At 42.0% G+C, this 22,885-nt stretch overlaps 1 protein-coding gene across 17 annotated transcripts in view; it reads right to left on the bottom strand.

Annotated features, from left to right (window-relative positions):
* Positions 1–22,885, bottom strand: part of CLYBL (citramalyl-CoA lyase) — a 222,898-nt gene that overhangs the window by 111,740 nt on the left and 88,273 nt on the right. Inside the window, exon 1 of one of the 17 annotated variants that reach the window (XM_036250261.1) lies at positions 5,214–5,279. The exons of the other annotated variants lie outside the window; for them this stretch is intronic. Within the exon in view, the coding sequence (XP_036106154.1) occupies positions 5,214–5,242 (29 nt within the window). The 5' untranslated portion in view covers positions 5,243–5,279. Of the gene's footprint in view, positions 1–5,213; positions 5,280–22,885 lie in introns of those variants that run through there. 17 annotated transcript variants of the gene reach the window in all.

The raw sequence follows: 22,885 nt of genomic DNA, 5'->3' as shown, positions 1-22,885 counted from the left end.
AGCTGGAGCCGATTTGACTCAATTTCCAGCTGTCACAAAACCATACGATCGTCTCAATAGACGCAGAAAAAGTATTTGACAAACTCTTTTATGATAAAAGCAATCAACAAACTAGATCTGAAGGGAAAGTTCCAAATCTTGAGAAAGGACTACATTGAAGGCAGTGCAGAGAGAATCCCAAGTTAACACATATCAATTAATCCAGCCTCTGTTTTGCTGAGAACCTACTGATGCTCCAGCAAAGCATCCCAACTCATGCTGCTTTGCTTCTGAAGTTATAATGAACTCATATTCCAAGAAAACCCTGTGTATCAGACACTTTTACAAGTGCTGGACCAAACTCACTACTGGCCTATTTAACAAAGGTATTTTTATTTTTTTAAAAATTTTTTTCTTTATTGATTTTAGAGAGGAAGGGAGAGTGAGAAAGAAATAGAAACATCGATGAGAGAAAACGTCAGTTGGCTGCCTCTTGCATGCCCCTCACTGGGGATTTGGCCCAAAACCTGGGCATGTGCCCTGACTGGGAATCGAACTGGTGACCTCTGGGTGCATGGGTCAATGCTCAACCACTGAGCCACACGGGCCGGGCCAAAGGTATTTTTATTTAAGTGAAATGTGTTTATGTAGCAAATGGAGTTTTTAAATAGCAACTAGATTGTAATATTATATAAGATTTATTTTTGTCCAAAAAATTTGACAAGCTTTCCAAAATACACTGGTAACTCGGGGAGGGAGCACTTCATGTCAGTACACACAGGGCAGGAATGGGCCTGCTGGCTAGGTGCAGCTTTCAGCCCCAGATCTCATTCTAGTTATCACTAGACAACTAGTGGTCACTAGGAGGTCAGCTCCCTGGGAAAAACACAAAGGTAAAGGGAAGTCCCTGCAATTCTCAGGAAGTGACCTTGTAAGGAAAAAAGATATAATATAGGGAGGTGGCTGTGGAAGGGGCTGGAGACCCGAAGCCCCAGGGAAGTTTCAGAACGGCTTCATGTGAGCAGTGATGAAACAATCGACACGTCACCAATCCTTCAGGATCAGCATTCTCCACCTTGAGCTGACCAATAATCAACCATTTTATCCCTCCACCATGTCAGATACATATTTTTATTGTGGTAAGTATATATAACATAAAATGTACCATTTTAACCGTACAATTCAGTGGCATTAAGAACATTTTCATTGTTGTGTAACCATCACCATTATCCTTCTCCAGAATTTTTCATCTTCCCAAACTAAAACCCTGGACTCATTGGACACTAACTCCCCATACTCCCCTCCTCACAGCCCCTGGAAACCACCATTCTACTTTCTGTCTATGAATTTGACTACTCTAGGAACCTCAAAGAACTGGAATCACACAGCATTTGTCCTTCTGTAACTAGCTTATTTCACTTAGCCATAATGTCGTCAAGGTTCATCCATGTTGTAGCATCTGTCAGAATTTCCTTTCTTTTCAAGGCTGCATAATATTCCATTTTGTGCATCTGTCACATCTTGTTTACTCATCCATCCATATCTATCTGGACGCCAGTTATTTCCACCTTTGGGCTACTGTGAATAATACTGTTATAAATATCTGTTTGAGTGTCTGCTTGCAACGTCTTTGGATATATCCCCAGAAGTGAAATTGGTCATTCTATTTGACTGATTACATAATAATTCTATATTAAATTTTCAAGGAACCATCATACTGCTCTCTATAGTGGCCGTATCATTTTATATTTCCACTCAACATTATTCTAAAATCCTTTATGCTTCATTCAAGTGCAGTTACAACTAACATGGTGTTTTAGAACCATTGCTATATGTCCTTTACCTTTAGAAATTGCCTCCACAATTCTAATAAATTTTGTTAAACTCTCATTTGTTGCCCTGGCCAGTTTGGCTCAGCGGTTAGAGCATCGGCCTGCGGTCCAGAGAGACCCGGGTTCGGTTCCTGCTAAGGGCATGTACCTCGGTTGCAGTTTGTCCCCAGTCCTGGTTGGTCATGCAAGTGGCAGCCACTCAATGTGTCCCTTTTACGTCGATGTTTCTCTCTCTCTCTTCCTCTCTCTCCCTCCCACTCTACCTGAACAAAAAATGGAGAAATGTCCTTGGGTGAAAATTAAAAAAAAAAAAAAATTCTCATTTGTCTACAAACATAAGAAATAATAATAGGAAAACATATAAAGCATCATTTAAAAATAATATATCAATAAATTTCCACTTAGGGTACCACATAGGAATGATTGGGTCCTTTAAGTTCTTTAAAAAAGATAGACTCTGCCCTGCCTGGTTTGGCTCAGCGGTAGAGCAATGGCCCGTGGACCAAAGAGTAGTGGGTTTGATTCTAGTCAAGGGCACGTACCTTGGTTGCGGTTCAGTCCCCATCCCTGGTTGAGGTCATACAGGAGGCAACCAGTCGATGTGTCTCTCTCACATCAATGTTTCTCTCTCTCTCTCTGTCACTCTATCTGAAGATAAATGGAAAAATATCCTCAGGTGAAGATTAAAAAAAAAAAGATTGACTCTAAGATCAGATAAAGGTTGATCCCACCTCCCCAAGAGACAGTAAAATTTACCTACACATTTCAACCATGTTGATCACTATTAATAACTAGGTATTTAGCCAGCATCTATAATAATTGAGGCTTACTTATGTTCTTACTTTACTAAGTTCCCAAGTGCCCAGAGAGACTCCTTCCCTATTTCAAAAAACTGTTTCAGTTACTATAGCAACAGTTCACAGAGAAGTGGGGAGCTTTCCTCAGGCACGAGAGCAAAACAACAGCGATTTGTCCTCTCATTGGCAGAACAGGGCCCTTCGGGAGATTAACGTGGCCCAAATGCAAATAAGCGTGCAGCCCACTTCAGAGAAGCCGAAAAGTTATTTTCAGGGCACTCTCTCACAAAGCGATTACATCACACCTCATCAAGTGCTCTATTTTGTACTGAAATGAAGAAATTGTCTTTAGTATCCAAAGTGGACACACACAGGATAGCAGTTTGTGATCCGATGCAGGTTTGCTGCTAAGGAAGGACCCAGGTATAGAATGGGGCAACCCACCGGTCGTGGGCCAGACTTTTGGCCATTGTGGGGTGCCACATACAAGGCATAGGGGCACTGGTGAAGGAATTCCCTCCTGGCTCACCCAGGAAAAGGGTGAGGTATCATATAATGGACAGATTTAGCAGGAACAGAGAAAAAAGCAGAATCCTTATTTATTCCCAGTTTGGTAAAGTTTGTGTTGTGTTGTTTCAGTGCAGATCTCTGCCTTCTCAGACCTACAGAATACCAAGGGGCAAAGCCAGTGACCCCAGTGACAGAAGTCTTCCTTCACACAGAATGCGAAAGCAAACAAACAGCTTGTCAAAATTAAAGGTACTCATTATGCTCAGTGAAATCAGACACAAAGGACAAATACAGTTCTATATCACTCCACCTGTAGGAGGCACCTAGTGTAGCCCATTTCCAGAGACAGGAAGTAGAATGGGGTGGGGGACTGGGAGGTATTGTTTAATGGGAACAGTTTCAGTTTGAAAAGATGCGAGTTCGGAGATGGTGGTGACACTCATACACAATGAGAATGTATTCAATGCCACTGAATGGTACACTTTAAAAACAGTGAAGCCCTGGCCAGTTGGCTCAGTGGTTGGAGTGTCAGCCCACACACCGAAAGGTCGCAGGTTCGATTCCTGGTCAAGGGCATGTATTGGGTTTCAGGTTCAATCTTGGGCCCTGGTCCAGGCATGTGTGGAAGGCAACCAATCCATGTGTCTCTCTCTCACATCCTTCTCTCTCTTTCCCTCCCTTCCACTCTCTAAAAATCAATGGAAAAACTATCCTTGGGTGAGGATTAACAAAATAAGTAAATCAATAAACAAATAAAATGGTAAATTGTACATTATGTATATTTTACTACAATGAAAAAAATTAAAATTATGAAATCAATTTCCCTTGTTAAATCTATGCTATGTATTGATCAAATTCAACACAGCCAATAAATACTGAGTTCACCATGAGCTGGCCCTTGCTCAGTAAGGGCCATGGGGTGCACAAACATGGACAGAAAGCTATGTGTCCAGCACACCCTCACTGCCACCCAGGAGTCCACTTGGTTTGGCTGCAGAAGTCTAGTTCCCCAGGTGGGCATACAGCTTGTGAGTGGGGTAAATCCCAGGAATGGGGAAACCCTCATACAACTGTGTGACCATGAATGAATCCCAGAAAAGAGGGCAAGTTTTCCATGAAAACAAAGATTTACTTTTAGATCCCATGTGGCTTAGACTCGATGCATAAATGTGGCAGCGGCACCACACAGAGTAACTGCTCCCTTCAGCACCTAGGTGCCTGGTAGCACCTCTGACAGCAACACTGCATTTTTCTGAAAGGAAGATGAAGGGAAGGAAGAGTTCTATACAAGCTAAGCCGAAATTAGCCCAGCAGACAATAAGGAGGAAAGAGTGGGGAAAGGTATTTGAGAGGAGGTGAGGGAGAGGAAGAGAATGAGAAAAAGGAAAGGGGGGAAGGGATGGGTCCTGGAAGTAAAGTTGGGGTGGGTACGAAAGTGGGAGGGAAGAAACCAAGGCGGAGGAGAGGGCAAAGAAGGGAGAAAAGGAAGGGGGAGAGGAGAGCAGCTTTGTTTTTCTGCAAAGCTAAAAACAAAGCTCCTGTTTTGTGTTGCAAAGAGGATAACAATAGAGCATGTGCCTGTTGGTGGGTATTCACCGTAATCCCACTTTCTTGCTCCACTTTTGGTGAGAGAAGGAGGAGCAGAGGTTTAATCTAAACGGAAAACTGAAGGGGTTTTTCCTTGGAGTGACACCGAGGTCAAGAGGGAAAGCTGCACTCCTTCACTGAACACGGTTAAGCACACAATGCGATTAGCATCTCTTCTGTTTCTGGGCTGCTTCAACCCGGGGCTTCTGGAAACACAAAGAAGTGTAAAGATGTTGTTCATTAATAGTTAACTGTTGATGTTGCTGAGAACTTTGTCCAGGAATGACGCTCAAGATCCTCTACCCAGAGAGATTTGATAGATGGATTTCCACGCACAATCTCAGCATCGGGAACTATGAGAGATAGCACCTGTCAAGCGCAGAACATGGAGCTTTTGGTAAATTGTAACTAAAATCTAAAGAATACCATTCGACTTCCCTGTGCCTCTGTAGAGACAATGTGGTATTTTCAATCGTGAAATCCTAAGTGTCAGGAATAAAGAGCATACTTGTTCCACTCCTGGCCAAAGGTGAACATTCAGAGCACCGCCTTCTGTTTGATTGGTCATTGCTGGCATTCCTGCCTAAGAAGATGGATTCTAAAACCGGTTGCAGAAAAGATAGTATTCAGTAGTTAGTATCTTGAAACAGTCAGTGAAGGGTGTAGGAAACATTACCATATCACCACCAGAAATTTCACAAAGAAGACCATTCACAAAATTATCCTTTTACAGATACCATCAGTACTGGGTTATTCTATCTCAAAAATAATAAATTTAAAGCTGAGATTACTATTTCCTGGCTTGTGCACGGCTTTTGAGGTAACTGAGCAAATGTGAACTAGAAAGATCAATTTCTTCTTAACGTTTTTTAAAGGTCACGAAAGAAGACTGTCCACCTAACAGATGTAACCATGGATTCTTTTACAGAGTTCTTCAAAAGCCCAAAGGTTGCTAAATGTGTCAAATTAATGCATCTCTCCATGACTAACTAGTTCTTCGATATGAAACTAATAATGGGGGGTGGGGGGGCTTTTTTTCCCCTCCAGAAAATGGTTCTGTAATTTTGAGAAAATAGTTTCCTTTGCATCCTTTTTTTTGGTAACTGTCATGAAAATAATCCAGTTCATGGAATCTCCATTTTCTTCCCAGATTCTCTCAAAAACTCCTTTCAAGTGTCAATCTCAATGAAATAAGGCCAAAATGTTACATAGCTTAGAATTCTGATATTTTATTAGCCATAGTCCCTTGATTATCCTGATTTGTAGATTTGGGGAGGATTTAATATTGATTTCTCTCTAGCGCTGAATAATTTTTAGAAAAAAACACAGTCTGAGTCTAATTGCCAGACCCATACCACATACACGAAAGCTGTGAATACAAGCTGTGATCACGAATCACGTGTATGTGCCTTTGATTGTGTGGGGCCCACAATAAGATTAAGATTTTTTTCTTCCTTAATTATTCAGAGCTAAGTGTGATGAAAATTAAAACTAAACATATGGATATGATCATGAAGGGTTTTTCTAATAGTTTTTAAAGTATGTTTAATGTGCTACAGGCACTAATTCCTTAAACTATCTATTTAAGGCAAGGCTTCCTAGAACTTGCTCTAATTTTAGGGGTGCTTAAAGTTTTTCTTCTTAATTCAGTGCCACACTTAGCAATGCACCAGCTCAAAATGCAAAACAGCTTCTTTTCCCTTTATTTTTAGTTCCCCCCCAAATCCACTCTTACTGAATATGTATTGTGGAATGAACTGGTCAAACTCAGAGAGTAACACTTATATTGTATATTCAAAGAGAATAAAATTAAAAATTAAGAGGTGAATCTTTCCCGCAAGTTATATGTCCAGAATAATCTATATTACAGTTTATTTGCATCTTGATTCACAGTTTTCTATGATAATGACGAGAAAGATGAAATAGGTTATCCAGAGACCAAGATAATCAGACTATATTTTGCATTTCTTTGGAATGCATTAACTAATTTTAAAAGTTAATTTAATCTTATATTTTATCTAGACTAACAGTGATATTTATCTTCCTTTGGTAAGTGCTAATGATATGCTAAGAGGTAGGTGGCTCAGAAATCTGTTGGGTGACAAGGACAGACCACTGGAGATTAAAAAGTTGTTTCAGGTTTTCATGGTACCAAACAGACAATCTCCAAATGGTTCTTCCTCTGACTCTATTTTCAGAAGTGCAAGCAGGGGACAAAGGAACCCTGGGCTATAAGTTAGGAGACCCAAAACATCCGTTCTTAGACAGACTGACCTCGGATTTCAGCTTTTGTCTGCCTGGCACATTTCCTAAATCCTCTTTGGCACCCTGGTTCCATTCTTCCACCTTAAATCTACTTTCCATTCCCATCTGCGCCTCCAAAATCTCTCGCGGACTCCACATTTAGCTGAGCTCACATTCCTTTGCTAACCACAAACTCTAAGATGCATTTCCAAGGAGAGTCCAATTGCCATCCAACTGAGTCTGTCCTTATTCCACTGGTCCCTTCTGCCATCCCCCTAGGTCTGCTCACTTAGCTTGGGTTAGGCTGGAGAACTTAACAGAATACTGACTGTCCATATAGGCCAACCAGCTCCCAGTAATTTCTGGTTACTCTTGCCAGATGCTGTGACCTTAATACGTACAAGTTCCAAACACAAGAGGATCTCGTAGAACTCATCTAGATAGGATGAGTGACTATTCAAAAATAAATTAAAAAACCCAAACTTTTCATTAGTTCTCCATGGCATCTAGCATTTTAAAGAAAGCAGAGAGAAGGAGCAAAACCTAAGAACTCAGTATATCCCATTCCCAGCAAGACCAGTAGCCGACAACAACCTGGGAAACGGATAGGATATTAAATTACAAAACAGCAACATTTGCATAGTAATTCCCACTAATTAAGAAAGAAAGATATAAGTTGTTTGTTATAAACACCACCAGGTCTTGAGCAAACACCAAGAGCTCACCACAGAGCCAAGCCAAGCATTTGTCTAATCAGAGCCGCTCTCCAAAGCGTTTTATTGGTGCAGCTGCAGAGTGCACATTTTATCACACGTGCTAATAATCCCAGTTATGTTGCCTACATTTTAATCATTTGTTCTGGGCTTATTTCTCGAACAATTAGCACTAATGAATGGTCAGACTACCTCGGATCATATATGTCTAATTGCAGTCAAGAGCGGTTCTTGTCTGCATGTACATTTCAATTTACCTCTGGGGATAATGTTTGTTAATTGTATTTCTTTATACGCAATAGAAGAAAAAGGCAGCTCAGGCAAAAGGGACTAAGTGTTCTCCTCTTTCCCTTTGTTCCCACAAGAAGCTAAAGTCACTTCAAGAGGCACTTAATCCCATCATCCGTGGTTCCAATTGCCTTGCAGCATCTATCAAAAAGAATCTAAAGTAAAATGATGCAGCTACATTGTGTAATTAAAAGCAATTCAGGTAGTTACTGCTTGGGGCCCTTCACAGGTCCAGATACTTAAAATGGCCCTGCAGGGATCCTAAACACTGTACTGTTTTAAATGTGGTCAGCAACAATATCTGGAGGAAAAGGAGAAATATGAAGGGGAAGAAATAAAAACCCAATACAAACAATGTAAAGTCCCAGCACCCTCGCCTAGTGCAAAGTGTAAAGCAAAAGAAGGGGAATGAACATCTGAAGTGAAAAACAAAAACCACAATTCTCTGCTACAAAATGAAATAAACACAGAAGGACAGGAAGGAGGAAAAGGAAAACTGATGCTTTCCAAATTCTCCAGTCCCTGTTCCAATCCAACTTTTGCACTTAAGGGGGAAAAAAAGTGAAATAATACTGGCTGGGTATCTTCAACATGAAATAAAACAGCCTCATATGATCTATAACATAAAAGTAGAAGTAGAGGCTCTCTGGGAATTTAAACTTATTAAGAAAAATACAAAGTAAATTTGTGGTATGTCTAATTCCACAGTTACTTATAAAGGCAAAGTGTGAGAAATACTTTTTTAAAGTTTGGCCCAGATTTATAAAGCAATTTACTTAAATCATTAAAAAAAATTAAGTGCTGAGCCATTTAAGGCTTCATATCTGGCTTTTTAAGCCAACACACTGTTTTCTGCTGTATGCATTTAACAAAAGAGCCATCGAAGGTTGGGAACAGGCATGATTCTCTGGTTTTGATTCTTGGCTAAAGTATTTTTAAGTAAAAACACAACTCCTCAACAGATGTAAAACTAGATGTTAAAATAACAATGTGTGTTTAAGTTTTACCATCATTTCCCCCTTTATAATAAAAAAAAACAAAATGGGAAGGAAGGCTTCCTGTTGATTTACAAAAGAATTTCAGGAAAAAATGCTAAGTGTGTGCCTTGAATGGCCTACTGGATTTTAAGGAACTTTTCAGGAAAGACACCGGGTTACTGGCAGGATCAGGTGCACTCTGGAAGCAGCTGGTGAGTGGAAAGGCTCCACTCCACATCACGAGAACACAGACTTCACAGCCGCATCTATAAGTACTTTCTAAGACACAAATGGCTGGCACATGTAACTGTGGCCTGAAAACTCCTGTGTGGGTGTGTGAGGGTCATATAATTTGTCATTCAAATCATAAAATGACTGTCCAGTGAGATATCCAACAACAGTTCATTTAAACACAGAATGACCTTATTTTCCACACAAATATTCTAGCAATTTACTTGAATGTAAAAACCTACAACTTGAAAATGCAAAAGTTTAACCTTAGCCCTGGCAGTGTAGCTCAGTTGGTTAGAGTGTCATCTACGCCTAGGTTGTGTGTGAAGCAACCAATGAACGCATAAATAAGTGGAACTACAAAGCAACAAAGCAATGTTTCCCTCTCTCTCTCAAATCAATTTTTTTAAAAAAGTTTAACCTTGTATGAACTGCCAATGCAAAATGGCAGGAATTGTAGAATCAAACTTCTAAAAAAATGTATTATTTTTTAAAATCTGCTGTCCATGCTTTTTCAACTATATTGATCCTAATGTCAGAAATACTATAGATACTCAAATGGTTTTGTGTTATGAAATTAAGTATTTCCTATAAGTTCAAACCTATTTATTATTATTCAGTGTTCACTTTGTCTTCAAGTAGTCATTCAAAAGTATTAGCCCCCCCCCTCTCCGTGGGTGGGAGTCATGGGGCTGACATCCCCCACCGCCATATTCGCCATATTCGTATCACCCTCAACTTCTGGCTGCCCTGATGAGGTGACACACTCTGTGGGACTGAGAAGGGCAAGTGAATGACAAAAGTACCCCTGAGCTTGATTCCCTGTCTCTGCACCATCACCACCAGATCCCCAGGTAATGATTTCCTGGTTAGGTATCAGTGCTTCTTTGCCACAACTGTGCTGCTCAAGTTAAGTTACTCAAAAGTAGGGCACGCCTTGGCCTGTGTGGCTCAGCTGTTAAGAGTGTCTGCCTGAGCACCAAAGGATCTCAGGTTTGATTCCTGGTTAGGGCATTTACCTGGGTTGCAGGTTCAATCTCCAGCCCTGGTCAGGGCATGTGTGGGAGGCAACCAATCGATATGTCTCTCTCACACTGATGTTTCTCCCCCTGCTCCACTCAATCCAAAAAGCAATGGAAAAAATATCCTCAGGTAAGGATTAACAACAACAACAAAAATAAGATAGGCAGGCACTTTCTCTTAACGGGACATTTTAGGAATACTCAAATCTGAACTAAAACAAGAGAGATAAAAATGAATTCATTGATAATGAATTTTTGGCAAAAGTCTGGACTGCAACTGTCTCTTGTAACAATTCCACTGGCAGGTGTTTAACCAATACTTTCCTCTCTCACCCCAGGTCTCTACGCTGCTCCCTTGTCCGATGCTCCCCTGGAACTCCCCAGGAATGGTGCCAGGAGAAGCCCCACAACCGGCCCTTCAGTTCCTGCCCTTGATCCAGAGGTGCACGTGCTGGCTAAACACTGCCAGGTCAAGCTGGAGAGCAGGACGTGGAAATGCAGTGCTAATTACTGTGATTACAATCTATGTCTCAAGCAGCCAAGGCCTCCAGGAAGTGTCTCCAGGCGACCAGTCTCTGAATCAAAAATCGCAGTTTGAGGGATGCAGAATCTATCTATACCCACACTTTCCAACTCGTTAAATCATAATACGGGTGTCAAGTCATTCATGATACCTTCTCTCCAAGGATATGAATGAGCACAAGCCCCGCACACGAATTGTACAAGACAGAGAGGGGAAATGATCAAACAGAACCCACATAGCTGCAAAAATCGCAAACACCAGAGCCCTGCAACGTGATGCTCAGGGGGCAGTTTTCTTGAGGTGATCTGAGACCCCTGAACCCGAACCAGGGCGCGAGAGAGTGCTTAAGGAGATGTGCTCATAGGTATCATCGCTCCACAAAGGGCAGGGACAAATTTGTCATGAGAACCTTGAACTTCCTAGTAGCTATGTGAGTTGTGTATTGACCACTGAGCACCGAAAGGCAAATAGATGGTCAGAGAAAGTTATTTCATAACTATCTCATGTGACAAAGACTTTTTTAAAAAGTTGATATGAGAGAACAGTAGGATATTTCATTTTTGTGGGTTCATAAAACATCTCTTTAAATAAGTCTGCATCATTTGGAAATGGGTTGAGGAGCAAGGTAGCTAGTTTTGCTCTGGAGTGCACGGCACATTTTCCTTTTTTCACAGACTGTGAAGATATGCTTGTCCCTGTCCAAATCTGTACAAAGACAGTTCTTCCCGGGCCGTGAAAATTAGAACAGAAGTAATTGCTATGAGTCATCATGCAGAATTCGAAAGGAATTTCTATTCTCACAATGACAGGTTGCTAGACACTGCTATAGAATTGAGTGTGATTTCACATCTAACCCATCACAGGGATCCTTCTGCAGTGGGTGGGCACCGCACAGGCTTTCTCTGTGCCCATGGCAGAGGTTCAGAAGAATGAGAGGCTTTTCGAAGGACACACTGGCCAGTGTGGTCCCAAGACAGTAGGCAAAACCTAGCCTGTCATTTTGAGCCTGGCCTGAATTGGTCAATATGTGTTGAAGACCACAGAGCCTTTATGATAATATGACTTCAAATATTTTTCTTTCCTCCCCTCATTTCCTTTTTCCAAGCACTTAGTTCACAAAGTATGCCTGTAAGTCTGTTTATTTGAATATGCAACCATTTTCACAGGGCTCAGTTGTTTTAAATCAAGGACCTTGAAAATAGAAGGTAAAAGTTTCAGTATAAACTCATTCTATAAAACACCACTATTTAGTGATTTATTTGCTGATTACTTAATCTAAATACATTTTTTATAATTTGTGACTGTATGTTTTAAGACTTGGTAACTTCAGATGGTAATTTTTCTCTTTTTAAGAATTAAATGAAATCGTAGCATTAGCTTGGCAAAATAAAGCATTCCTGCTTTTTTAAAATTTGCTGAGTTCCATGTCAGGCTCTTTGACATTCAAAGTGAGCAGTCTATTAAGTCCAAACTTTTAAATACCTAAGTTTTCATTTTTTGTTTTTGTTTTTTCCAATTACGATGAGAGAGCCAGCAAGTCTCCGTAGCCTGTTTCTGAATCTGAGTTTCTGGATCTGTTTGGTTGGCAACAAGAACTCAGCCTTTTGGCTCATGGACACTGATAGAGTTTACCAGCATCTAACACAGGCCTGGTACATGGTCACCCTCATGTTTGTTGACTGACTTGCTTACCAACTTCCTTCCTGCTTAATTGCAGGAACCATCCAAGTCATCATCATTGTGTTTCTTAATGGCAAGAAACTCACACTTTTGTTCCATTTCTAAGACAAATTCTTCTAAGAAACTGTCAGCCCTGTACTATAGCATAGCCACAATCCGTCCCCTGCAGGCTGATAAATAGCTTCCTCTCCAAGACCACTAAATAGAAAATGCACCAAAAATATGCTTTGATCAATACAAATAAGTACAATGAAGACTGTCACAGAAACAATTTTAATCAATTTTATACAATTGATTTGTTCTTTCAAGGCGCCCTTAATTTACTCAATCCCTGATTGACTTGTTACATGAATCACGAAGGTTTAACTATGAAAATAAAGGCAGATATTTCAATCAGGGAATACCCGCGATGGTTTAATTAAAGAATTTTTGCATCTCACTTACAGAACATGGCTCCTTAAGTACGGCATGGCATTTATTTAAAATGTCCCAGAGGCAATTAAGCCTTTGATTAACAATAAAATTTTCTTCCTTAGCTTCATTCTCAATTCTCATCTCTCACTGCCTAGAACTTTCAGCTTGCAGCACTCAAGGGTCTAACTTCCATGTGATTCCACATAATTCACCAAACAGGTTAGAAGGAGTTGAAGTATACAGAAGCTGGCCCTTTCCCAAGGTTGGAGCTCCTACTTGAGTTGCCGTTTGCCTCACTCGCCACCTTCAACTTGCATCCTAGCCATGTCCGCAAATGTGTGATGACTGCCCTGAATTAGGAGAGGAAGGGGACGTGGTGGCCAGGACACATTCCTCACTCTGAGATCACTTGTTCCTGAGCTCAGAGAAGAGGCAAAGACAGTGATTAATACACTGCCCATATGACTGCTCTCATCTGTGTTTTGAGGAGAATGCAATGGTCATGAGTCCCAAACTAGCGAGCTCCAAAGACCTTGGCCACCTTCCTGGGAAGGAGGTGAACGGTAAGAAAAGGGTAACTGTTAAGGGCATGGGCTCTGGAATCCAGCAGATCTGGATCTGGTAAATCTCAGGTTCATATTATGAGTTGGATTGTTGTGAAAAGTCAACGAAATGACCACACATAACACACCTGACAAAGTGCTTCACACACAGGAAGTCCCATCAGTATTAGCTGCTATTAAAGAGAAGACACTCCCCCTCCACTTCCCTGACCTCTGTAAAATGGACACCTGGGTCTGGAACAGAGCGTCACCTAGGATTCTCCTCAGACATGCTGTACACACACACACACACACACACACACACACACACGTGTGTGTGCAGATTGGGGCAGGCACTCTGCCACATCTGGAGAACACGCCTACCAAGGGGACTGGGGAACCCATTTCCAGGCTATGGGTCAGCACTGCAGAAAATAAAGAAGTCAGATTATATCTCCTCTCTGATGTCCCCAGGTCTTCAGAACTTAATAGCTTGGCAAGCTACACATAAATTTTGCCTTATCACTGAATTTGTAATCAGCTGTACAATGTTTCATGATTATCTATGCACATTAACCTACACTTGAACGAGAAAAACCAAAAGAATTTTGCCATTCATTTTAATGTTAGACAAATTTTTATTCAGTATTTCACTTATTCAACAAATATATATTAGACACTAAAGCAGGCGAAGGTCAGGGGTGGAGATAAGGGGTTGGAGGAGGATTTATAAATGAGGAGAGAATCAGCTTGGTGGGGGGCTGTTGAGCTCTAGCTGCGGAGACAGGGGTCTCTAAGGCAAGAGGGTAAATGCTAACACTGGTGGGAAACAGTGGCCTGGAACTCAGGGGTGCGAGGGGGCATTACTAGAAGGCTTCTGGGAGGTGGTGACAATGGAGAGGGCCTTGGAGGTAGAAGGACAAACTCCCCAGGCAGAAAGTACATTCTGAGTGTGCCAAATGGGAAGAGCACAGGCGACCCACCAATTTCCTCTCCTCAATTATCATTAGTGATTTTTCACTGTTTGTAAATCCTATGCCCAGTTCTAACTCTTAACTGTTGCTTCATGCATTTGGGGAAATTTCCGTATCTAGCTATTTCAAATACCAAGACAGTGTCCTTTTTCTGATTCTGTAAGTCTAATCAGTGACACCCAACATCCTAAAATTTTCTGAACCAAAAACTCCCCTTTTTGCTCTCTGTTAAGATTTATTTATGCTTTAAAAATCATCTTAGAACCCTGGCTGGTTTGGCTCAGCGGTAGAGCATCGGCCCGCGGACCAAAGAGTCATGGGTTTGATTCCAATCAAGGGCATGTACCTCAGTTGCAGTTCAGTCCCCAGCCCTGGTTGGGGTAGTGCAGGAGGCAACCAATTGATGTGTCCCTCTCACTCTCTCCCTCGATGTTTCTCTCTCTCTCTCCCCCCCCCCACTCTATCCGAATATAAAAATAGAAAAAAGTATCCTTGGGTCAGGATTTTTTAAAAAATCATCTTATGGGGTAGTCCCAGAGACGTGGAAGTGGGGTACAGACTGACAATCCCCAAAATAGGGGGTGGTAGGGGAGAGAAAAACCACAGAACTTATATGCATGTGTGCATGAACAATGGACATGGACAACAAAGCTGGGGACAGGGCAGGGAGGGATAGGGAGGGGGGGAATCAGTGGGGGGGAAAGGAGAAACATCTGTAACAAAAATAAATAAATTAAACATTAAAAAAATTTAATCATCTTAGAAATGTATAGGACTTAATAACTCTATTTTAAACAGATGGGGTCTTCCTTTAAAATCAGAATCATGGTTGAAAAGAGACACAACCAGCCTTGGCCGGATTGGCTCAGCGGTTAGAGCGTTGGCCTGCGGACCAGAGAGTCCTGGGTTTGGTTCCCGCTAAGGGCATGTACCTCAGTTGCAGTTTGTCCCTGGCCCCGGTTGGGGTTGTATGGGTGGCAACTACTTGATGTGTCTCTCACATCGATGTTTCTCTCTCTCTCTCTCTTACCCCCTCTCCCTCCCACTCTATCTGAAGATAAATGCAAAAATGTCCTTGGATGAGGATAAAAAAAAATAATTGAAAAAAAAAAAGAAAGAAAATCCAGAGATTCAGGCAAAGAATGATAACAAAATACCCCTTTCCCCCCTTCAAAACTGTCTCTACATGGAAGAAGGGAACAGACTGACAAACCTCAGAGGGAAGGGGCATGGGGGGAGCAGGCAGAGATAAGCCAAAGAACTTACATGCACATATTCACAACCAATGGACACAGAGACACAGACAATAGTACGGTGAAGGGGAGGGGGTGAGAGTGGGGAGGCGGGTGTCAAATGGGAAAAAAGGAGGGACATCTGTAATTTTAAAATGTAATAAGTGAAGTATAAAATTTTTTTTAAAAAAGGTTAAACATGGTGATATAATAAAAATGTTTAGCATGTCCCGATGGTCCATTTTTCTTCAGACTTTTGTTTGCTTTTCCTCCTACATACCATAATAAAACATAGTTACAACAATAAAAAAACCGCCTCTGTGTGTTACAGTGTAGAACCCGACTCAGCACACTTTTTCTGAAAGGGCCAGATAGCAAATATTTCAGAACTTGTAAGTTGAGAGACAAACATGGGCATAATTATATATATAAGAACTTATATAACAAGACAGAATGCAAATTCCTACACATTTTCAATTGGCAACATTAAAAATTAAATTGAGCACAATATTTTTGTAATACAGTATGACTTATGAGAAAAAAAGGCATTCTTTTGGGAAGGGACAGCATTTTGCTTAACTGGAGTTCAAAGGTAATGTTTCCTATCATCAAATCACTGATCTGAAGAAAGCATTCTTAATTTGAGAGCTATATAAAAACAGGTGGTGGACAGGATTTGGCCCGTGGACCCTGGTTCAGAACTTTTCTCTCAAGGTTTAGCCATAGACAAATGTGTATGCCCTGGAGACGCAGAGATCCACAGACACAGGACCAAATCACAGAGAAAGGCCCTGACCACAGTCACGGCAACAAGGGGCATGACTCAGGACTCAGGTCCTCGGCTTTACATGGCAGACGGTGTACCGACCCTGGTTATTATTCACAGACATCGATGAGAAGAAAGCTTCTAGGCTTCCACTCTCCTCCCTCCTATGGAATTCTCATTTTTTAAAATATCACTTGTTAATTTAGGAGGTTTGAAGTCGCAGCCTCACCTACTGGTTTGTGCTCTGCTAAAGACAAGTCAGTTTGGTATGAATCACAGAAAACAATGTGTATATTCTCTTTCAATTGTTTATTTTTTTACATCTCCATTTCTCTCACGTTCCTTATTCCCCCTATCCTGACACCAATAAATTTCTTTTTTGATAAGGTTTTAACAAATCAGCTTTGTGTTCCTAAATATATCCAGTATTTCATCTTCCTTTTAAATACAAAACCCAGAACACCGTCTTTTGTGGGCTCCTTGCTTTGTGTGACCACAGGGAAGGGGTGGGGGAGGAGAGGGGAGAGAGGTGAGGAGAGAGGTTATTGGCTTACAAAAGTCCAGACAGTATTTGACTAAAAAAACGCAGAGCAGGGGAGCAGGGTGGAAGAAATGAATCAGAAATCCCACAAACACAAGAGGGTTGTTTTTCTTTTAAAAGATTAAGGATCGTAGGTTTTCATGCTTACTCAGGTGGAACAAGAAAAGATTTTAACCTCTTTGCTTCATTCAGTTTGGGTCTGAACAAAATAAAAGTCGAGCACAAAACATCCATTTTAATGTTCTTCTTCCCTTTAAGATGGCGAGACAACATCTGGTGAAAGATTCAGGGTTACAGTCTACTCGATAACAATCATGGAGAAGGAAAGGAAAAGGCACACCACAAGCAGAAAGAGAGTGGGAACATTCTGGGTAAAGCCACCTTGCCATTGCAAAGCAAATTCCAGTTCTAGCATCAAGCAGGACCCACGAATTATAGTCATTCAGAATGAATATGAAATGCACACAGCTATTTACGGAAGAAGCATGAGCCATTTCTTCTGAGGAGAGGAAACAGATTTTCCAAATTAACCCAACTGGTAGTTGATGGGCTGAACCCCCATTTATCTGCACCTCTAACGAACTAGTGCTCCTGATGACTAACAATGCCTTCAGGAAGCAGTTAAACACCACTATGTTGTACACTGGTGGTGCACCAGATAAAAAGCAAGGGAAATAGGCAAATGAAGAGAGGGAGGAAGTCCAGGCAGTAATTTTGACAATAAAGTGGAAAGCATTTTCAAGCATTCAAATTACAACAGGGATTCGGTTCAGCCTGAGCAGCCCTCCATGTCTACACAGACAAGTCTGTTAATTTCCCTGATGGAGCCAACCACCCAGTACTTAAAATTTCTTAAAGATTTTCCCTTCTCTAACCATCCCTACTGCATAGTACATTATCGGGGTTACAAGGTTTTAAAAATGAACCTAAATCTCTGATCACAATGATAAGGCAGATCAGGAGGTGACAGTGGCAGGGGAGAATAGACAAAGAACTGATGTTAACAGCCATGATTTCAGGGAGTGATGATTTTCGTGTTCTTTTTGCTGAACCTGGCACTATACCTGGCATATAATAGATGCTAATTAAATACAAACATGAGTAAATAAATGAATGCAAAAGCCAAATATATTAAATTAGCTTTTAAAAAAGTTCTCCCCCTTAATTATATGATATTGATAATAATTACTGTTAAGCATTTTTAAAATGAGAAGAGCAAGTGAATGGGCTTTCCTCATCTATCTCAGCCTAAGAAACTGCAAACGTTTCTGTTCTTTCAGTGGAATCATATTAGTTTTATTTCAATGCTTTAAGAGGCATTGTCCCCCCCCCTTTTTTTTTAGTCCTCACCCGATGACATTTTTCTATTCTTTATTCAGACAGAGCGGGAGGGAGAGAGAGGAAGAGAGAGAGAGAGAAACATCAACGTGAAAGGGACACATTGAGTGGCTGCCACCCGCACGACCCAACCAGGGCCGGGGACAAACATGCCCTTAGCGGGAACCGAACCCAGGTCTCTCTGTACCGCAGGCCGACACTCTAACCGCTGAGCCAAACCGGCCAGGGCATCCCCTGCTTTTTTAAAAGCAAGTTCAAGAGTCATTTATTCTGCTGCTAGGCTTTTAAGTAAAGAAATTAAAATTGTCTTCAGCTTTTGAGCAAGGATTTGCTAGCCTTATTTTGACTATACTAATCCATATAACTTTTCAGTCCATGTTTATTTAATTAATTTATTTATTTTTAATCCCCACCCAAGGACATTTTTGCATTTATCTTCAGATAGAGCAGGAGGGAGAGAGGAAGGAAGAGAGACAGAGAAACATCGATGTGAGAGAGACATATCGACTGGCTGCCACCCACACGACTCCAACCAGGGCCAGGGACAAACTGCAACCGAGGTATGTGCTCTTAGGGGAACTGAATCTGGGACTCTGGTCCATGGGCTGATGTTCCAACTACTGAGCCAAACCAGCCAAGGCTATTTTATTTATTTTTTAATCCTCACCTAAGGATATTTTCCCATTTTTGTTTAGATAGAGTGGGAGAGAGAGAGAGAAACATCCACCTGAGAGGGACACATCAACTGCCTCCCGCACGATCCCGACCAGGGCCAGGGACAAATTGCAACTGAGGTGTGTGCCCTTGACCGGAATTGAACCTGCGACTCATTGGTCCTCAGGCCGATGCTCTAACCACTAAGCAAACCAGCCAGGGCCATGTTTATTTTTCTTTATATAGTACAAGATGCCAATATTTGGCTATATTTACAAAGTATAACACACCCACGACCCTCATCCCCAAAACCCTCCGAGGGAAGCTCACAGTGGGGCTCCTGGGCTCTCTTGCAGGCTGATGCTACGCTGTCACCCTCCCAGCATGGTCTCCGTGGTCCTCGCACTGAGGCTCCAGGCTGTGGCACCTGGCCCTGGCTTCCCTGCAGAAGCATCTTGGGCTGCAGTGCCACTCCCCAGGCCTCTGGGGCCCGTGTGTAGCCCCCCGCAAGTCACTGCTCAGAGGTGCCCTGTTCCCCAGTTACACCATCTCCACATAGGGATGGAACTATCTTGACTCTCCTCTTGGGCCTAGTATGGCCCATCCTAAGAAAGATGAAAGGAAAGTACTCCAAGTCCCAGGGTCTCACTAATGAGGAGGTCAGTAATGCAGCCAAATGCTTTCTGTCCAGATGTGGCCAGTGCCGAGGCTGCCCCCAGGGATGCCCATTCACACCCGCCTGCCACCAGGCCGCCACACTGTCTGTGCACTTGCAGACTGCGGTGGCGCTGGGTTCTACACACCTGCTAGTCAAGTTCTGAAGGGCAAACCCAGATATTGAATGGATACATTAACCCAGGAACCTGAGGCCTTAATTACCCAACCAAGTGGCCAATTTCCTGAGTGCCCACGGGTACACCTTGAGATCTGCAGCTATGGTGACAAGACTTGGGAAAGATGGGACCCAACAACTGTCCATCCCCTGTCACCCTCTGGTCAGTGGCTGGTCTGGCAACAATGCTAACAATATCAACACAGCACTGATGGGGAGGGCATGGTGGTAGCACTTGGGAGTCAGGACAGTCATACCGCAAGACACTCAAGTACAGGCAGAAAGTGGTCCAGGATGCAGCACCCCTCTTTCTCCCTTCTTCCTAAATTTTATCAACAGATGAAAACCATGCTGTGTTCACTGAGAAAGAAAATGAATCCTTTCAGTGACTTACCAATGGGCCAATGGCCATTTGCACTCTCTTTGGGCCCCTCTGGAGGGAAGGAGAGGAGTGAGGATGTATCCTCTGGTGTCTCTTTCCCCTTCTCCGATTTAAGTAATTTCCAACGCCCATCAAACTTGGAGGATATTCAGCCCCATGCAGACCCATGTGTCCAAAGGCACAGAGATGATACTATGCCTCAGGGAAACATGTATGGCACATGCCACCAACCACCGTTCCCTGTGTCTTTTCCTTAAGCACAACTGATACTCAAGCAGACGGCTGAAAAAAGAGTCCGACCTAACAGGCCATGGAAGAAAGGATGGGTACATGACCTCTAGGTGGAGGGCCTCCAAGCAAAGATCACACATGCATCATCTCCTTATACACGCTGAGTACCTTTGCTGGTCACCAACAATGTGACCGCGCAGAGACACTCTCCCCCCTTTCGGGTTCACATTCTTTAAAAGACAAACCAGTCCAGATCATTCTTTTCAGTGCTAGTTGTTTCCAGCTTAAGATGAGCAAGGACTTCTACTGCAGTTCTTCATCCTGATCTACAGGATGAAGACAACTGAGTGGTCCCCACTGTTCTGCTTTCTCTGGCGCGGACAGCGAGGACCTGCAGAAACTCTAGAACATAACTATGCAGAAAGAAGTTTTCAGTATTCCAAAGCAGAAGAAGAGCTATCCTGGATGTTTCAAAAAATGTCTGTGTTTAAGTACTGAGAAGGACCCAGTTTATACTGAATGGGTTGTGGGAAATACTCATCACAAAACACATTAAAAGGAGCATAATGGGATTAATACAGAGAATATTAATATGAATCATCTCTGTAAAGACGACCAAAAGGCACCACTTCCCGTGAGGTCTACTGTGAGGTTAAAAGGACAATTTTCTTCAGCTGGCGTCTACTACACGTCGGCTGTGGGGAGAGAGCTGGTGTATTTTTAAGTCCAGATCTCCTACTTGCCTGTTTCAAGGGAAACAGTTCATTTGCTAGGTGGCCTACTTTTGCTACTTTCCAGATCCTAGATCTGACCTAAAGGAAGTTTGGGGGAGGTGAGATGTACTTGTGTTCATTCCTTTTCTCCAGTTGGTTTTGGAAGATGAGGTGCCTGGAGGACCGCACTCCTCTGCCTGCCCCTGAAACCTGGATCTGAAAGAGGCCCTGCAACACTGGAAGAAGGGCGGTGGCAGGCTCAATGTTGGTGACGTTCAGATGTGGCCCCTTTCTTCTCAGCAATCACCAGGCTGATTTTATAGAAAAGGAACGTTGGGAAGATTTCCACTGTAGGGATATTTACTTTAAATATATGCAATTATGCTTCAAATAAGCAAGTGGGACATGTATTCCCCAGACATAAAACATCTTTGAGGTACTGTGCACAGAAATGAAGTTCTGAATATACATTATCGCACCCTTTTTGGTGACACAGAGCAGTAATGACCAGGCAACTTCTCGGGTGCTGGTCGTTGATGGGGGGAATCAGAATGTAAACGCCGACGTCCTGCAGATCCCCATGCCTTGGGAATGAGAGGGTGAGAGAAAGGGCGCCACCTAGGCCCAGCCCCATACTAGCTGTTTTCCCACACTCGGGGAACTCAGTTCTCACACCAAGCCCTGAGCAGCGGCTCTTGCTTTTCAGGCGAGGGAAAGTGATAGCCCGTGTCCTTCCCAGGGCACCACTCTGCCTCCATGTTCTGCCCAGTTTCAAATCTGGAAAAATCTATCAATCACACCACTTCGGTCAGCATTCCAAGAATTAAGGTCAGACTTGAGGAATCTAGTCACAGCCTTGCTTCGGAGAAAACACGATCACCCCACAGAGTTAAAGCTGATTATCAAGAACTAGGATACTTAGGGGTTTCCACTATTTACAATAATCATTGCAAATATAAGTTAAAAGCCAATTACATTGAGAATTACAACAACAGTGTTATAATACCACGAGCCTAGCAGAAAGTAGGAGTTTAATAAATAACATTCGATGAATGAACAGGGTCATCTTTGCGTTCTTAATCTGGGAATGGTACCAAAAAACAAAGAATGAATGAGAAGTCTAACATCTTACTCATTTTAATACAATAATTTTAAAAACTCTTATGATTGGCTATTAAGCCTTTAGCAGGACAGTATTATTTATCATGAAACATACTCTAAAATTAATTCTGACATATTGTCTTATTTATATAAACATATCTGATGCATAATTTCATTAAAGTAAACCCAACTACCCCTATTTCAACTGAATAAACAAGTCCTCCAACTGGAAAAGATGGGATTCCATCGATCCAAACCCAAAACTATCTTTTTGAGTCAGGACTACCACCCTACTGCTTTCAGGTACCTGTGTCGGGGCTGAGTTAATAGGACAGACAGCAGCAGCACTAAAAATCAACCCTGTGTATACAGTAAGTAAACCACAAACAAAAGAGTATTTATTTACATGGCACCACAACACCCCCCTGGGAGCTGTCCCAGTCCATCAGAACCCAAATCCAACTTTTCAATGACACCTAAATGTATGGATACCTAATGACTTTGCAACTGCCATAAAGTAAATATTATATACCTTTCCAAAATCAGCTTATAAAACACAATATATATCTGACTGAGTTGTTGTTTTTAATTAAGTGCTTTAAATACCTCCTAACCTGTTTCAAGACCGAAACAACCAAAATAATTAACATTTGTCTTTCAACAAAGTTAGTTGGTTAGTTTTAAAAAAGAAAATAACAAATGACAACAGAATCCAGTTTCCTACCTGATCCTGAGCATCCTGGGGACAGTCTTCAGCTCTCCCAGCAGCCTCAGTGACAGCA

Source organism: Molossus molossus, unplaced genomic scaffold, assembly GCF_014108415.1.
Source record: "Molossus molossus isolate mMolMol1 unplaced genomic scaffold, mMolMol1.p scaffold_m16_p_9, whole genome shotgun sequence".
NCBI lineage: Eukaryota > Metazoa > Chordata > Mammalia > Chiroptera > Molossidae > Molossus > Molossus molossus.
The sequence above is the reverse complement of the archived record's forward strand: the minus strand, read 5'-3'. Positions and strand labels throughout refer to the sequence as shown.